Here is a 16850-nt window from a genome sequence, read left to right as displayed (position 1 = left end):
AATAAATGTGTTATCATAACAACTGTATTTACAATATGTAGATAAATACATTGTCAAAATTATTATTAAAAAAATAACCATAGTAAATATAAATGCATACAACGGACCACGATATTAAAAATATGGTGAAGCCCAGTGTTTCTGTACCTTAATGTATCATTATAACATACGTATAAAGTATGACGTTTCGTGTGTAATAAAAGCATAACGTTACCGTTTCGTGTCTAAGCAAATTACGCTCTAAAACGTTAGGTGGCGTTACTCGGTTTAGAACGTAAGCTCCGCCCCTCACTTCCGGTTCTGGCGCTGGTGTTAGAACGTAAGCTCCGCCCCTTTCTTCCGGTTCTGGCGCTGGGGTTCTGAAACTGGTGGTGCTGCGGGTCTGCAGCTGGATACTATAGGGTTTGAGAGCAGTAAAGCTTCAGTGAGAGAGGCACTGAGCAGAATGGTGAGGAGAGCTGAGCGGACTATTGGGACTACTCTGACGCCCATTCAGGAGCTGGCCCAGCAAAGATGTCTGTCAAGAGCAAAGGGCATCATCAAGGACCCCACTCACCTACAAACTGTTTTCCTACCTCCCCTCTGGTAGAAGGTACAGCAGTCTGAAAACAAGGACTGTAAGGTTCAAAAACAGCTTTTTCCCTACTGCCGTCAGATTATTGAATACAAAAATCCACTAACATATCAATTAATTTATACATACACAATTATTTGTTCTTTATTTATTAAATGGTGTTTTTGTTTTTTTGTTTTATGCTACATTTTAGCTGTGAACTTTGCACGTAATTTTATACAACAGTGTACTGTGGAATGACAATAAAGTAAATCTTGAATCTTGAATCTTAATCAGCTAATTTGAGTGAGGATTGAGCATTATTGAAGACACCTGATGTTAACAAGCAGGGTGCCACCAATCAAAATTCCTTCATGGCTCCCATCATGCATTCCGGTATGAATACATTATGATCTGAATTGTCTTAGTAATTTTCTTTTCCTAATTATTATTTTGTCACCATTGTTGATATTCATACACTGATTATTGATGTCTGTGTGTGCCTGAAAGGAATATGTATATACATTATTATTTTTTTGATGATAAAAACTTTTATGGAATCATTTGGATTATATTGAAAATTCTGAATGTTATGCTGTAGAATTGCTGTAATGACCCAGATACATGTAAGTCTTTTTAACATTTAAGATACATCTCACTCTCATTTAAGCTAGTTTGCACGTCGGCTTGGTGAAAAGATGCTCAGCTGCTCATCTGCAGCCATCTGGCTACACAGCAAAAACTCTTATCAAAATAAAAGCCAAGCTTTTAGAACGGTCATAATATGCAGCACCAACGTTTTACCAGAGTAACGTTAGAAGAAAAATCAATCAATCAATAAATAGGCTTATATAAACCTGGACCGAAAGACATATGTTAGCAACAGTAGTTTATTACAGTGATTTAATATCGTGCCTATCCACATACATCACCAGTCACGTTTAATGAGCACATTTGGTTCAATACAGTTGGTAATATATAGGTTATAACCTAAGAACATAGGACTATTGTGTGTGCAGAGTTGTTACTGTTAGTGCTATATTATATAATTAAAAGAATATTTATTGTGGTTTCCACCGTAATGGTGAAAAAATACCAAAATATTCAGACGCCTATTTGTCACCGTATAGACGCATTGCTGCCACATAAATATAATTTGTTTCCTTCAATTATGTTGTAATAATGATATCTTATGCCGTTAAAACAACATATTTTTCTTATCCACATAAAACTGATAGCAATCATGTCTTTATCATACTTCTTCTACGTTCAAAAAGCTGAAGAAATACACAGTAAATTTCCCGGTGTTAAATTTAACACCGCTCTGTGTTTATATGGGAACCACCAGCAGGGTGTTAAAAGTAACACTGAAGCAGTGTTAGAGTTAATGAGATAATGAATTGATTAATTGAGTGATCATTGATGACACCTGATGATAACAATCAGAAACACTGAAGAAAAGAGAAACACAAGAACTACATCTGACTTCTGGAGATGAAATCCACTGAAGAGAAAAGACAACATTAAATCTGTGAAGATCTCAGCAGAGGATTAAACAACTCCACAAACAGCATAACCAGCTTCACTTATTACCAACTAGTTATTCAGAATTAATAGAGGTGTAGATGTGGATGTTTTATTGGAAATAATATGTTTTTGTAAATTCACCATTATGGTGATCAGTGTTTGCTCTAGTTGGGCAGTTTGACTCTTGGCTTTGTTCTGCAAGTTTGTGGTCTTTGTAACAGCATCTACCAAAACACATAATTGAGTTACAAAAAATGCGAGAAACAAAGACAATCTGGTGATGTAGTTTTAACCATCATTAAATAGAATGATTTACTAATCATTTGCTAGTCACATAGTTAATTTCTTGCCACGGAACATATATTCTGAATTATGATTATTATTATTTTTAACATTGAGGAGCATATTATTTAACACACACACAAACATCAATAATTAACATATGAATCTCAACAATGGTGACATGCTTCATGTTGTAATGCATGCTGGGAACCACCATATTATAAAACTAATGTCTCCCAGCATGCATTGCAGCATGAAGCATGTCACCATGGTTGTGATTCATAAGCTGATTCTTGATATTCTTGATTCTTGATACTTGATGTGGAAAGTATTTAGAAACAAAAATACAGAATGTTTGATCTTTGGTAAAAAAAAAAAAAAAAAAAAAATCTGTTTCTAACAAGCAACCTCTTTTGGTAAGAGATGACATTTGTCCGATGTTTTCAAATCATGATGATGAAAATGATAGCACCTGATCATCTTTGAATATGGTTTCCTTTGCAACAAATTATGTGTTTTGGTAAACACTGTTACAAAGATAACAACTAACATAAAAAAATATTGTCAAAGCACCCAACTAGAGGGAACACAGATCACCATAATGGTGACCACATATTTTCTATAAAACTTCAACATCTAAAAATGTTTTTATTCTCAAAAAGATCTTCTGTAGATGAATGACAAAAATAAGGTTAAACTGGTTTGTAATAGGAGAGATTTCATGTCTTTTCAGTTAATTTCATCCAAGGCTGTGTCTAAAAGTCAGATGTAGTTCTTGTGTTTCTATTTTCTTCAGTGATTCTGCTTATTAATATCAGGTGTATCATAATCAAACAATCATCACTCAATTAATCACTTAATTATCTCGTTGACTCTGACACCGCTCCAGTGTTCATTTAACACCCTGCTGGTGGTTCCCATATGAACACCGAGTGGTGTTAATTTAACACCGGGGAATTTACTGTGTAGCAGCACCCAATAGACATTCAGGTTAAAAGATAAAATTCTGTACACACGTTTAATTGCACATTAGGCTATAAGCGTTTACCTCCCATTGAAAACCCTTATAATAAAGAAAAAGCTTGGCTTGGCTACTTCAGTGATAAATATCTAATGCTGTACACACCTTATTAATAAACTATCCTACAGAAAAGCAGACGAGTCCAGAATATGAACGCAATGCATTTAGGCCTAATTGCACGTTAAGCGTTTAGAAACCCTTTATTATAAAGAAAATAAAGGTGTCTCTTAACATGTCTTTCTATGGAGGATGGCAGTGCGGTGCAGCAAATTCTTTAAATGGTAGCCTATTCAATGCAAAACAAAAAATATAAGTAGCCAATAAAATAAACAAATTATTGTGGCATTAATTAGCCCACAAACAATATTTATTTTAAAGCCTATACAAATGTATTTTTAAAAAAACATCTGTATAGGCGTTTCAGCCGCCCTTTCAAACTGGCGCAAAAAATCCAACAGAATTTATTTGTTAAACATGAAGAGGACTTATCCGTATGGTATGGCCGCTCGTTCTAACGTTAACCAAGTAAAATGTTTGCTATTATTAAGCGCATATCCGAGTGTTGAGCGCGCACTGCATGACATGGAGGCGCCGGTGCCATCACTTGCATTTTCCTATCAACAGTGGAAACAACTTAAAATACCATTAAAACTCCCTAATTTCTGGTCGTACAGAAAAGAATAATACATCAGTCGTAACTACTTTTATTTGTGTAAACTCACAAGAACAAGAAAACGTTGTGCTTTTGTAAAATAAAATAAAACGAACAGGGCGCGCTTTCATGATCTTTGTGAATTGCAGCGCGTCTCAAAAATTTACTGAAAACCAGTTTATTGACAAGCCTCACAGACATGAGAAATATAGCTATCTACACTGTTAACCCTTACTGTAGAACAAGCCCAAATTCTTACAATATCATACCATTTTCCACTAAAACAGTAATATACTAGGGCTGGGAAATATATCGCATGACATTGTTAGGCGCATCTCGTCAGTAAAGCCGGTTCCTTGATTAGTAGTAAATCACCATCACCTGCTTTCAGATGTAGCGGCATTTACTACACCAGGAGTCCTCAACTCTGGACCACGAGATCCACTTTCCTGCAGAGTTTAGCTCCAACCCTAATCAAACACACCTGAACAAGCTAATCAAGCTCTTAATGATTAATACAACTTACAGGTACACAACAAAATCCCCAATGTTAAATCAACATTGCTCAGAGTATATATTGTCCCATTCTAGAATGAGATAATTATATGATTAATTACGTGATGTTCGAGCATTAGTGATGAACACCTGCTGTTAACAAGCAGAATCACTGAAGAAAAGAGAAACACAAGAACTACAACTGACTTCAACCACAGCCTTAGTTGAAATCAAATGAAGAAAACATTAAATCTGTGAAGATCTCAGCAGAGGAGGAATAAACAACTCCACAAACAGCATTACCAGCTTCACTTATTAGTTATTACTAACCAGATTGAATTTATTTTTGTCACAAGTCTACGGAATTGATTGTTGAGAGTTGATATTTAAGTGATCAAAAAAGTATGCTACCATTATGGTGGTCAATGTTTGCTTTAGTTGGTCTCGTGACCCATTGACTTTCCAAAGCAAGCTTCGTTAAGTATTTGCAGTAGTGTTTCATGATAAACACTTGAGTGTTGCTGAACAAAAAGTTCTAAATACAGATATGCTTGTATGCGTGCAAGATACTTAAATGAAACTCATAAAGAGATATGTGTTAAAGATCATTTGTCATCTAAATTATCATTTTATTTTGTTTTTGACTGAGGTTCATGTATAGTAAATATGTAAAAAAAAAGTATAATAATCAATTGTAAATGCAAATGTATATCTTTTGAAAATATACACTTAGACATCAACACTTACCATACAATCCTCAACAGTGGTGACAATAATTATCCATACTGCAGTGCATGCTGGGATTTTTTTAAATTATGATACCCAGCATGCATTGCAGCATGAAACTTTTTGTTTATTGTCACCATTGTTGAGATTTGTATGCTGATTTTAGCTGTATGTGAGTTTGGTAAAAACTGCAGAATAATATCTTGTATGCATTTAACAGTTTTAAAATTCCACACGATAAATAATCGGTGTAGTTTCACAGGGTAGACAAGGCAAACCCCTCAAATGTATTAATGACAAAACACTGATTAATGATTTTACATTCAATAAGTTCAGATTCCAATGATACAAAATCATAGTCTGATTTTACTGCTTTTAAAATATTATATATGTTGTTGCAGAATAAAACATATAATCAATAGTGACGGGTCAAAAGCCCAACTATAGCAAACACTGATCTCTATAATGGTGGCATTATATTTTTACCTATAAAATAACAACATTTAAACCTCAAAAAACATTTAATTCTCACAAAATAACTTCTGTAGAACTGTCACGGGGTGACAAAAATCCTATAGTTGACAAAAGTCCTTTAGACTATTGATGGTGTGCTTTTTTGGAACAGGAATGATGGCTGAGGTTTTATAACAAGAAGGCACAACAGCTTGACTCAGGGAGATGTTAAATATGTCTGTGAGGACATGAGACAGCTGATCAGCACACCCCTTAAGCAAGCAGCCTGGTATCATGTCTGGACCAGCAGCTTTCCGTGGGTCAATTTTCTTCAGCACCCGGCGGACATCTTCTGGATCCAGTCTGAGGACCTGGTCTTCATCATGTGGAATGGTTTTCCTTGCTGGTGTAGTATTCTGTGCTTCAAACCTGCCGAAGTAATTGTTAAGCTCATTGAGGAAATCCGTGCTGTCATCACAAAGCTGGGGGGCGGTCTTATAGTCCGTGACAGCCTGGATTTCATGCCACAGTTTTCTGGTATCTCTATGGTCATTCAAATGACCCTGAATTTTTTGTCCATGCGCCCTCTTTGCCAGTCTGATTGCTTTATTCAGATTGGCTCTTGCAGACCTGAGAGCAGTAACATCCCCAGATTTGAAGGCAGTGTTCCGAACTTTGAGCAGGGCTTGGACCTCTGTCATCATCCATGGTTTCCGGTTTGCCCGAACTATAATGCTTTTTGTGTCACACACATCATCCATACACTTAAGTATGTATCCTGATACAACATCAGCATACTCCTCAATGTCTGTGGTATGTCCTTTAGTAGCAGCATCTCTGAAGACAGACCAGTTAGTGCATTCAAAACAATCCTGCAATGCTCACATGGCTCCCTCTGGCCAAACTCTCACCTGTTTTAAGGAGGGTTTTGTTCGGATGAGCAAGGGTCTGTAAGATGGAGTTAGCATTACAGAAATGTGGTCAGATGAGCCAAGATGGGGGCGGGGGATGCTTTAAATGCTCCCTTAATGTTTGTGTACACATGATCAAGTATATTTTTTTCCCTCGTAGCAAAGTGTACATGTTGATAAAAGTGAGGGAGGACTTTTTTCATATTTACCTGATTAAAGTCCCCAGCAACTAACTTTAACACTCTTGAGTCTGGATCCAAATAAATTCCCAGGAGAGTTCATTAATCACTGGAGTTTTTGCTGTGTGAGTTCATGGGTGGAATAAACATATGGCAGGACTTTTACTTTCTGACCCCTGGACTTTACTCCCTATTGCGAGCTTTGATTTTGAAATTAGCTGATAATAAATAAAATACAGCTCATATCTATTACTTTCTGTGACGTGAACTCAATTAATTCTGCAAATAATGTGGGAATTGAAGAATGGATTTATATCCATTTAGCGAAAACACATTTACAGTGTGACCAAGTGTAAATGGCATAGTTTTGGTTAATCAGATAGCTATCTGATCAGTACAAATGCATGAAGTGACCAGGTGAAAAACAGGCCCTATATCACTAGACTTGGCAATGAAAGGAACGTGTCCCAGTGCAGAATCATATTTAAAGTTTTGATGTTGACTTTCAAGACTGCCATTGGACTGCACCCCAGATAGCAACATTGTTTCGGCCCAGATGCAGCGTGGAATGACGGCAGTTGAGTGGACCGCTCCTGTTTGCCAGATCTGGGCCACAAGCAGACCATAGCAATGCCACATGTCAGCCAAGAGCAAAGAAATAAACCAGAACAGGACCTTATCTGAGCCACAAAGTTTGTGTATATTAAATATGGAGTTATTTCAGCATTAATAAGCCTGTTAACAAGCAGAATCACTGAAGGAAAGAAGAGAACAGAATAAGAGACGAGCAGAAACACAAGAACTACAGCTGACTTTAGTCACAGCTAAAGCACAGCATATTTTCACATCTAAACCCTGTGTTACTGCAGAAATATTATAACAACGAGTTTAAAGAACATAACATTTAGAGAAGACTTTAACAAAAAATGAGCACAAAAAATCAGTTTATGCTGACACACACAGACATCAACAATCAGCGTATGAATCTCAACAATGGTGACAATCAAAAGTACCTTGCTGCAATGCATGCTAGGTACCAGCATAGTACAAAACTCCCAGCATGCATTGCAACATTGCTGAATTGTCCTATTATTTAGTTTAATTCTAAATATTTGCTTTTATTGTTTGCTGTTGTTTTTGTTGTGAATTAGTAGCTTTTCAGTGATGTTCTGAATTAATCATCTAAATATTTGTGATTGTCACCATGGTTGAGATTCATACGCTGATTGTTGATATCTGTATGTGTCAGCATAAATTTCCTTTCTGATCTCGTTTCTTAAAAGATTTAAACTGACTGTTATTGCATTGCTGGAAATCATGCTGCAGTCACACAGGGTTTGTGTTTTGAAAATATTAATGGATCAACACAATTGTTTGATTCCAAAGACATCAGTGAATCAGGTTATTTCATGATAATTAGAAAACCATCAACAGGTAACCCTCATTACCTGATCTCGTTTCACTTTAGCTTTCTTTGGTACTGCAAATGTGTTTGTCAAACACAATGTCAAAGTGGCCAAAACAACTTAAAACTTAATAAGAGTTAAGAGCTCAACTAATGGAAACACTAATCACTGTTATGGTGACTTCACATGAAACACATCTGAGTTAAAACTGTTAATTCTCAATAAGAACTTCTGAAGACATCTGACAGAAATAAAGTCAGTCTGGTTAATAATAAGTGAAGCTGGTAATGCTGTTTGTGGAGTTGTTTATTCCTCCTCTGCTGAGATCTTCACAGATTTAATGTCTTCTTTTCTCTTCAGTGGATTTCATCTAAGGCTGTGTCTGAAGTCAGTTTTAGTTCTTGTGTTTCTGTTCGTCTCTTTTTCTGTTCTCTTCTTTCCTTCAGTGATTCTGCTTGTTAACAGGCTTATTAATGCTGAAATAACTCTATATTTAATATACACAAACTTTGTGGCTCAGATAAGGTCCTGTTCTGGTTTATTTCTTTGCTCTTGGCTGACATGTGGCATTGCTATGGTCTGCTTGTGGCTCAGATCTGGCAAACAGGAGCGGTTCACTCAAGTGCCATCGTTCCACGCTGCATGTGGGCCAGATCCGCATTCCACAAGTGCCAGATGTGGGCCGGATCTGGGCCGAAACAATGTTGCTATCTGGGACCTTCCTACAGTTCCTCAATTCACCCTAAGAGTATGTGCTCCCTCTCTCCAGCTAGGGTAACTGAACGAGGGCCGCTTTGGTGTTCCTTCACAATGAGGCACAAAGTCACTCTCCAAAACCTTCATGTCTGCTAAATTCATGTAAGTATAGATACTGACCTGGTGACAACTTGACCCAGTCTTCCCTAGTTTACACAATTCCTTAGAAATTATGACAATGTGATGTAATGAACATGAGCATTTAGAAACATTCAGAATGCTAGTTTGCATCAAACTGTGTTTTCTATACATCACCAATCACCGAGTTTTGGTCCTCTGGCTTGTCAGAGCAGACATACACAAAATGAAAATATAAATGAAAATAACCTTGGGAATATTTTTCAGTGAATGAAGATAATATATTTCTATTTTTTTAATAGTTGAAGAAAAAAAAGAAAAGAAAAAAAACCTGTTCTGGTTTTGGTTCCTCCTGCAGTGCTGGACTCAAACATCAGACCTGCATCAGTGAAAACCCCCATACTGTCTCTTCCACCTCCTGCCGTACAGCCGGTGTCATGCTTCTCTATGACGTCCCAGATCTAGAGGTGCAAAAAAGATTCACTGTAAAAAATTGCGCTGTAAAATAACAGTAATCTACTGGCAGCTGGGTTGCCAGCAAAGTACTGTTAATTTACAGCCCTCTACCGTTATTATACAGCTCTCCTTTTTTACAGTTTGTTACTGTAAAAATACAATGGAAGGTAACTCATATCATTTGGGAAACCGATTGCTTCAAACAGTTCAAGTTTAAAAACGAGTATTTATACTGATAGTACTGTGAACTTACTTTTGGCGCTTTTCCACTGCATGGTACGGTACGGTTCGGTACGGCACGGCACGCTTTGGCGCTTTTCCACTGCATGGTACGGTACGGCTCGGTTCGGTACGGCTCACTTATGGCGCATTTCCACTGCATGGTACGGTACGGCACGGCTCGCTTCGGCTCGCTTTAAATGGTACCACCTCTGTTGAGGTTCCAAGCGTACCGTACCGATACTAAATGTGACGTGAAAACACTGCAGATCACTGATTGGTCAGACAGAATCGTCACTTCAGCGTCATTGTATTTGCTACACGAGACACTAAACCCGCTATATTTAAATAGCCAGACAACAGCAAACGCGGTAGCACCTGTTTTTTGAGTTTTTACTTGACAAAAAAAGTAAAAAAAATCAAACAAGAAATGGCTGAATCGTGGTCAGTGGACGAGGTGCAGACTTTCCTCTCGTTGGTTGCCGAGGAGCGGAAGTAGCACAGCTCTTAGCCGCACACGGCTACCACCGGACCTACAATAACGATCAGTCCCACCCACTTTGAAGCGGTACTAACTGCAGTGGAAAAGCAACCGAGCTAAAGCGAACCGAACCGTGCCGTACCGAGTTGAGTCGTACCACGCAGTGGAAAAGCGAAGCGAGCCGAACCGCTCCGCGCCGTGTTGAACCGTACCGAGCCGTACCATGCAGTGGAAAAGCGCCATTAGAGTCCACTGAAAATGAATATCTCTTAATATAATACTGCAAACATCTAACCGTGAATGAATTAAAAACATGACATTAACTAATCTTTGCAATTCGCACTTAGCAAACAGTAGCACACATTTATGTGCTAAAGTATTTAGCAACGAGATTGTCACTGCATCAGCAACTACACAGTTCCTGCGTTTAAGTAAAGCAACGGACAGCATAACATCAATGTTACTCTGCTCATCTTTGACTGAAGCACAGGCTCTACTCTCCAGCACAATGGTGACCCACAAAACTCATTATTTAAACTAAAAGATCTCTCCTGTATCATCTTGTGCAAAACACATAAAAGACTTCAGTTTAATATTTACACTCTTTATCAGTTATTGACTTCGCAAAACTTTTTTCTATGAACTTTTACTAATATTTCAGTGAAATTAACTTCTTTTGTTTATTACTTAGGTGCTGCTCAGATAACATTTGGTCCCTCTCTACAGAGAGTTAAAATAACTCTGAATCAGAGTTAAAGTTAATGAGATACTTAAGTGATTAATTAAGTGTTGATTGGGCATTAATGATGAACACCTGCTGTCAACCAGCAGAATCCCTGAAGGAAAGAGAAACCACTGTAAAAAATAAAACAGATTTTATTTATATTTAATTAATAAAAATGAGGCAACAGATTACAAGCAATACTATTAATTAAATTTAACAAATTAGAATTGAGTAATAATTAATCAAATTAATTCCTTAAATGCTAACCATTTAAAATGAGTAAAATTTACAAAATATATGTTATTGCCAACATTGAAGACACCTGATGTTAACAAGCACAATCACTGAAGGAGAAAACCATAATTAAAGTCACCATTATTGAGATCAGTGTGTGTTTTAGTTGGGCTCTTGACCCTTAACCCTTTAGGCGCCAGAGGTTTTTTCCTAAAACGTTTGATTTTGACATCTTAATTTCAAAAGCCTATATCTTAAAAGTGATAAAAGATAGAGACTTTCTGTAAATTAGAGAAATAATAAGGATGACCCAATGTTTATGTAGGGATTACATTTTCCCATCTAATTTGCATATAATGACGTCATATGGTGGCGGCCACCTTGGATTATAGAATTTTCATGAAAATTCACAAGTTTAAATGATAAAATGCAGCACTTCTTTCCCCAAAAAAATGTCCCTCACCTTCTGTATGCTATATTGCACCATACTGAATGCTCAGGTAAATAGTAAGTAGTAAACAAACTGTGTAAATCATTACTAATAAATAGTAGAAACAAACCGAATGCATGTAGTGGTTGGCCTTTTGCTGTAGAGATTTTCCATTTACTACAGTAGGCACTCTGATTATATATATATTACATATATATATTATTCATATGACACACAAACACAAGTAGACAAGACCTGTTTAGTTGCCCCATGTCACACCGCCTCTGCTCCTGCTACGAGCAGCGCGGGCGCGGCCAGATCTGCCTCGCGCGCGCGCCGAGTGCGCACAGCTCGGACTACTGTCATTGTCATTGTGACTCTCCACCCTGCCCTATGAATACTTTGACCTCATCTAACATAGCCAGTAGCTTTAGACAAAGTCTCCACCACAATAATGTCGCCGCGATTGCGGAGAGGCACGGTCAGAAGACAAACTACATGGCTAGCGCGGTAAAAAAAATCTCTCGCCTCGTTCCCCACAACAATAACACACCTGCTAACTTCGCGATGAACACTCCGACCCCGGGAAACATTGTTCCCACCACTGACATCGGGCAAAGGACATTGGGCAAAGGATTTACCGTTTGTGCTTGGTGTAACGTACGGGCTATACTTTCACTTTCATAATCACCGTCAACTTCTGAAGGCAGATATTTCCCTTCAGAACCAGGGTCCGCGAATAGAAGACCCAACACTTCATTCTGGGTAAGCTTTATTGATGCAATTATATAATAATAATAATAATAATAATCTAATGCAAATACTCGCTGACGTTGACAATATTGCTCTGATAAAATGGCTCACTCGCACACTAGCTCCGCTTTTGTTCGCGCTGATTCAATGCGCTCTAGCTCGAAAATTTTGTATAAAAACATGACGTTTTTTTTAGTCTGGGATGGAGTATAACATGTCTGCCAACTAGTGGATGGGAGGTTGAAGGAAATGTGACACCCTATTTGACAAAATCGGCCGTTTTATTCAGTGCCGCATCTTGTCGAGTAAACTCGACCGTGGCGCCTAGAGGGTTAAATTAACAACTTTAAGTTTTGTTTGGCTGTTGTACATGAGTTATAACAGCCAGAAGAACAAATAGAAAGGTTGATCTGATGGTGTTGGTTGTGTTTCACAATTTCACAATCATTGACTTGAATTACTGATCTCATGTAGAGTCCAATTTATAGTCCAGTTAAATGTATTTTGTTAATTCTAGCTGCATAATATGATTAGCCTTTTCAATGGAATCCAAATGATCAAATCAATAATAATAAAAAATATATGTGTGTTTATTTAGGCACACACAGACATCATGATTTAGCATATGAATCTCAGCAATGGTGACAACCTCTGATCATAAGCTCATTATTTATTCATGCAGCAATGCATGATGGGAGCCATGAATGAGTTTTGATTGGTGCAACCCAGAATGCACTGCAACATGCTTTATAAATGTCACCATTGTTGAGATGCACAGGCTGATTCATGATGTCTGTGTTTTTTTTTATAGAGAACAACTTTTGTTTTTTTCTAAAAGAGAAACTTTTTAGAAATTATTTGGATTACATTGTAAAAGTTAAAAATATTATGGTGTAACAAGGCCACTACTTCTATAGTTAATAAAGTTAACTTAACTCATAAACTGGACTCCATTTGAGATCAGTGATTCAGGTCAAATGATTGTGAAATAATGATTATGTAAAAACACAACCAACACTATCAGATCACCGTTTGTTCATCTGGCTGTTATAACTCATGTACAGCAGCCAAACAAAACTTAAAGTTAATAATTTAAGGGTGAAGAGCCCAACTAAAACACACACTCATCTCCATAATGGTGACTTTAATTATGGTTTTCTCCTTCAGTGATTCTGCTTGTTAACATCAGGTGTCTTCAATGTTGGCAATAACATATATTTTGTAAATTTTACTTATTTTAAATGGTTAACATTTAAGGAATTTATTTGATTAACTATTACTCAATTCTAATTTGTTAAATTTAATTAATAATATTGCTTGTAATCTGTTGCCTCATTTTAATTAATTAAATATAAATAAAATCTATGTTTTATTTTTTACAGTGAAGAACTACAACTGACTTCCAGCCACAGCAAGATCTCAGCAGAGGAGGATTAAATAACTCCACAAACAGCATTACCAACCTCACTTATTACTAACCAGACTGACTTTATTTCTGTCATACGTCTACAGAAGGTCTTAGTGAGAATTAACAGAGGTATAGATGTTGAGGATTTATTGATTTTTTGTTGGTTACCATTCTGGAGACCAGTGTTTCCTTTAGTTGTTCAGTTTTACTCTTTTTTTCTTGTGAGATTGTGGTTTTTGTAACAGTTTTTACCAAAACATGTAAATTGTTACAAAGAAAGCCAGAAACAAATATGATCAGGTGATATAGTTTTCAACAACAAAAAGTAGAATAATGCATTTATCTCATCACTGTCAACAGTGGTTATTTGATGTTAATAGATTATATTCACAGATTATATTCACTAACAATACTCCCTTGCCACAGATCGGACAATCTGAATTTAGATTTTTAAAATGCATTATGGGATTTTTTTTTTTTTGGACACAGACATCAAGATTCAGCATATGAATCTCAACAATGGTGACATGATTCATGCCACAATGCATGCTGGGAGCCACAATAGTATAAAACTCACAGCTCCCAGGATGCATTGCGGCATGAAACATGTCACCATTGTTGAGATTCATATTCTGATTCTTGACAGCTGTGTCTTAAAAGAAAAAAGTCCCTATAAGTGTTTAAAAAAATTCTAAATTCAGATCGTCCAATCTGTAGCGAGTATCGTTTGTGAATGTAATATACTAATATCCAATAACCACTTTTGGACAGTGATGAGAGAAGTGCATTATTCTACTTTTTGCAATTGAAATCTACATCACCTGATCATCTTTGTTTTTGGCTTTCTTTGTAACAATTTACATGTTTTGGTAAAAACTGTTATTAAAACCACAAACTCACACTCACACACACAAAACAAACTGCCCAAGTAAAGGAAACACTGGCCTCCAGAATGGTAACCAAAAAAATGCAATAAATCGTCAACATCTATACCTCTGTTAATTCTCACTAAGACCTTCTGTAGATGTCTGACAGAAATAAAGTCAGTCTGGTTAGTAATAAGTGAGGTTGGTAATGCAATGCTGTTTGTGGAGTTATTTAATCCTCCTCTGCTGAGATCTTGCTGTGGCTGGAAGTCAGTTGTAGTTCTTGAGTTTCTCTTTCCTTCAGTTATTCTGCTTGTTGACAGCAGGTGTTCATCATTAATGCCCAATCATCACTTAATTAATCACTTAAGTATCTCATTAACTTTAACTCTGATTCAGAGTTATTTTAACTCTCTGTAGAGAGGGACCAAATGTAATCTGAGCAGAGTTAATTTAACTCTGGGGATTTTGCTGCGTGGAGTCTCTCCAACGAGCTGATGATCTGATTCAGGTGTGTTAAATAAGGGAGACATACAAAATGTGCAGAGCAGTGGGTCCCGAGGACTGGAGTTGAGAACCACTGAATTAGGGTATAGGGAGTGATTTGGAACACAGCCTCTGAGTGTCGACTTTGAGTGCTATTAATTCACAGTATATTCCTGTAGGCTAGTTTCTCTGAAACTACAAATATCACCCAGAATGCATTTGTTTACGGTATATTACTGTTTTAATGAAAAACAGCATGTTACTGTAAAATATGGCTGTTTTTTACAGCAATTTTTTACAGTGCAGTTACAGGCGTTTTAAATCAGAGCTGATGTGCAATGACGTCTGAAGAAGGTCCTTCACCTTCATCTGAGTGAGTCTGTTCTTGTTAAGGACTTGCACAGCCTTATCAACCACCACCAGCCCAACTCTAGCTCCAGGATCTCCAGTTATCTGCAGCGTGACCGGATTTCCTGGTCCATAGGGATTCTTCTTATCTTTCACCTGAAGCTTGAGCTGTTATAACGAGAGACACTGAATCAGATCTTGTTGATTAGCACATCACCCATTTCTTGTGATGGTTGACCCACCGTTCCCATGCACGTGTCCTTCACGTCGACCCAGACTGAAGCAGACACCACCTCAGACGCGCCCACATGATAATAAGCCACAAAGCGGAAGGACGGCACCATGTCTTTGGTCACAGGTAGAGTCAGAGCCACTAGAGATTGTCCTCTCCTCTTAAACCTGCTTGCTTGAACAATCTGACCTTTACTTAAGATCTGTAAATGAGACAGATAAGTAAAAAAGGCTTAAGAACTTTGTACAGTTTCAAACACAAGAGCTGTGGTAGAAATAAAATATTGACACAATAAATGAATACATGTGTGCTGCAGCTGAATAAGAAATAACCATAATATTTACCATGTATGTGTAATCTTGATTATTGACTCCTGGAATTTGTCTAGAGTTGAGATTAACATTCATTTGATCACCGATTTGAAGCTCTGCAGCATCAATGCCGACTTGCAGGTAGTTCTTGGAGCCGTCTTTGTCTACTTTGGGAATGTAAGCGAGAGCCGTCATCGTATTCACTGCCTGCTGTTTATCTCTTAATTCTCTATCTGTGGTTTTTGCCTAGAAAGAATAAATGTATTGTTTTCTGATGTGCTGTGTACAATATAATCCATTTCCTGTTCAACATATGTTAACTGGTCGTTTTTCCACTAGTTCATCAGTGAAACTGACTAAACATTAGTTGAGTTAGGTCTTACAGTGATCTCCAGTGTGGAAGCTCCTCTTGGAGGGTTGACGATAACCTTCATAATGCCATTGGCTCTTGTTTGACCTCTGACCCCTCCAGGATTGACCTCCACTTCCACATTTTCAGCAGGAGTCTGGTCAGGATTTGTTACGTACACCTTTTATAGAATTCAGAGCAAAAATTAATGAAATTATTCTATAGTTTCTACAATCATTCAGGTTCTTAACTTTATATTAACAGTTTTCAATTGTAAACCAGTGACAGATTTACGGGATGAAATGTTGTAACATTACTGGCAAATTAGCATTACAAGCGTTGACATTGAGTGTGGCATAAATTTGAGAACTGCTCAACTTTATGTAAAAATGCCACCTCAGCCAATTGCTAAAAGGTTCAAGTAGTGAGATCTGTCATGAGAGTTTCAAAATCTGCCATTTGTTCAGTATTTTGGTGCTGATGTGTGAATGTTATCTTAACACAGTGGTTCTCA

At 37.2% G+C, this 16850-nt stretch overlaps 1 protein-coding gene and 1 long non-coding RNA gene across 3 annotated transcripts in view; both read right to left on the bottom strand.

The window, feature by feature from the left end:
• The window catches only part of LOC306999661 (complement C3-like), a 223736-nt gene that overhangs the window by 125718 nt on the left and 81168 nt on the right, over positions 1-16850 (bottom strand). Inside the window, exons 11-16 of one of the 2 annotated variants that reach the window (XM_079614534.1) lie at positions 16371-16517; positions 16021-16233; positions 15687-15878; positions 15460-15612; positions 9371-9500; positions 9224-9241 (exon numbers count right to left, since the gene is read on the bottom strand). In XM_079614534.1, coding sequence (XP_079470660.1) covers positions 9224-9241; positions 9371-9500; positions 15460-15612; positions 15687-15878; positions 16021-16233; positions 16371-16517 — 853 coding nt within the window. The remainder of the gene's footprint in view (positions 1-9223; positions 9242-9370; positions 9501-15459; positions 15613-15686; positions 15879-16020; positions 16234-16370; positions 16518-16850) is intronic. The other variant, XM_079614535.1, reaches the window with a different exon arrangement.
• Positions 6411-6965, bottom strand: LOC306999695. The gene is made up of 3 exons (XR_013797905.1): positions 6830-6965; positions 6621-6657; positions 6411-6546 (listed from the first exon to the last, which is right to left on the bottom strand). It is a non-coding gene; the product is annotated as an uncharacterized lncRNA (long non-coding RNA).

The sequence above is a fragment of the Phoxinus phoxinus genome, assembly GCF_949152265.1.
Source record: "Phoxinus phoxinus genome assembly, chromosome: 6".
NCBI classification, from domain to species: domain Eukaryota; kingdom Metazoa; phylum Chordata; class Actinopteri; order Cypriniformes; family Leuciscidae; genus Phoxinus; species Phoxinus phoxinus.
The sequence above is the reverse complement of the archived record's forward strand: the minus strand, read 5'-3'. Positions and strand labels throughout refer to the sequence as shown.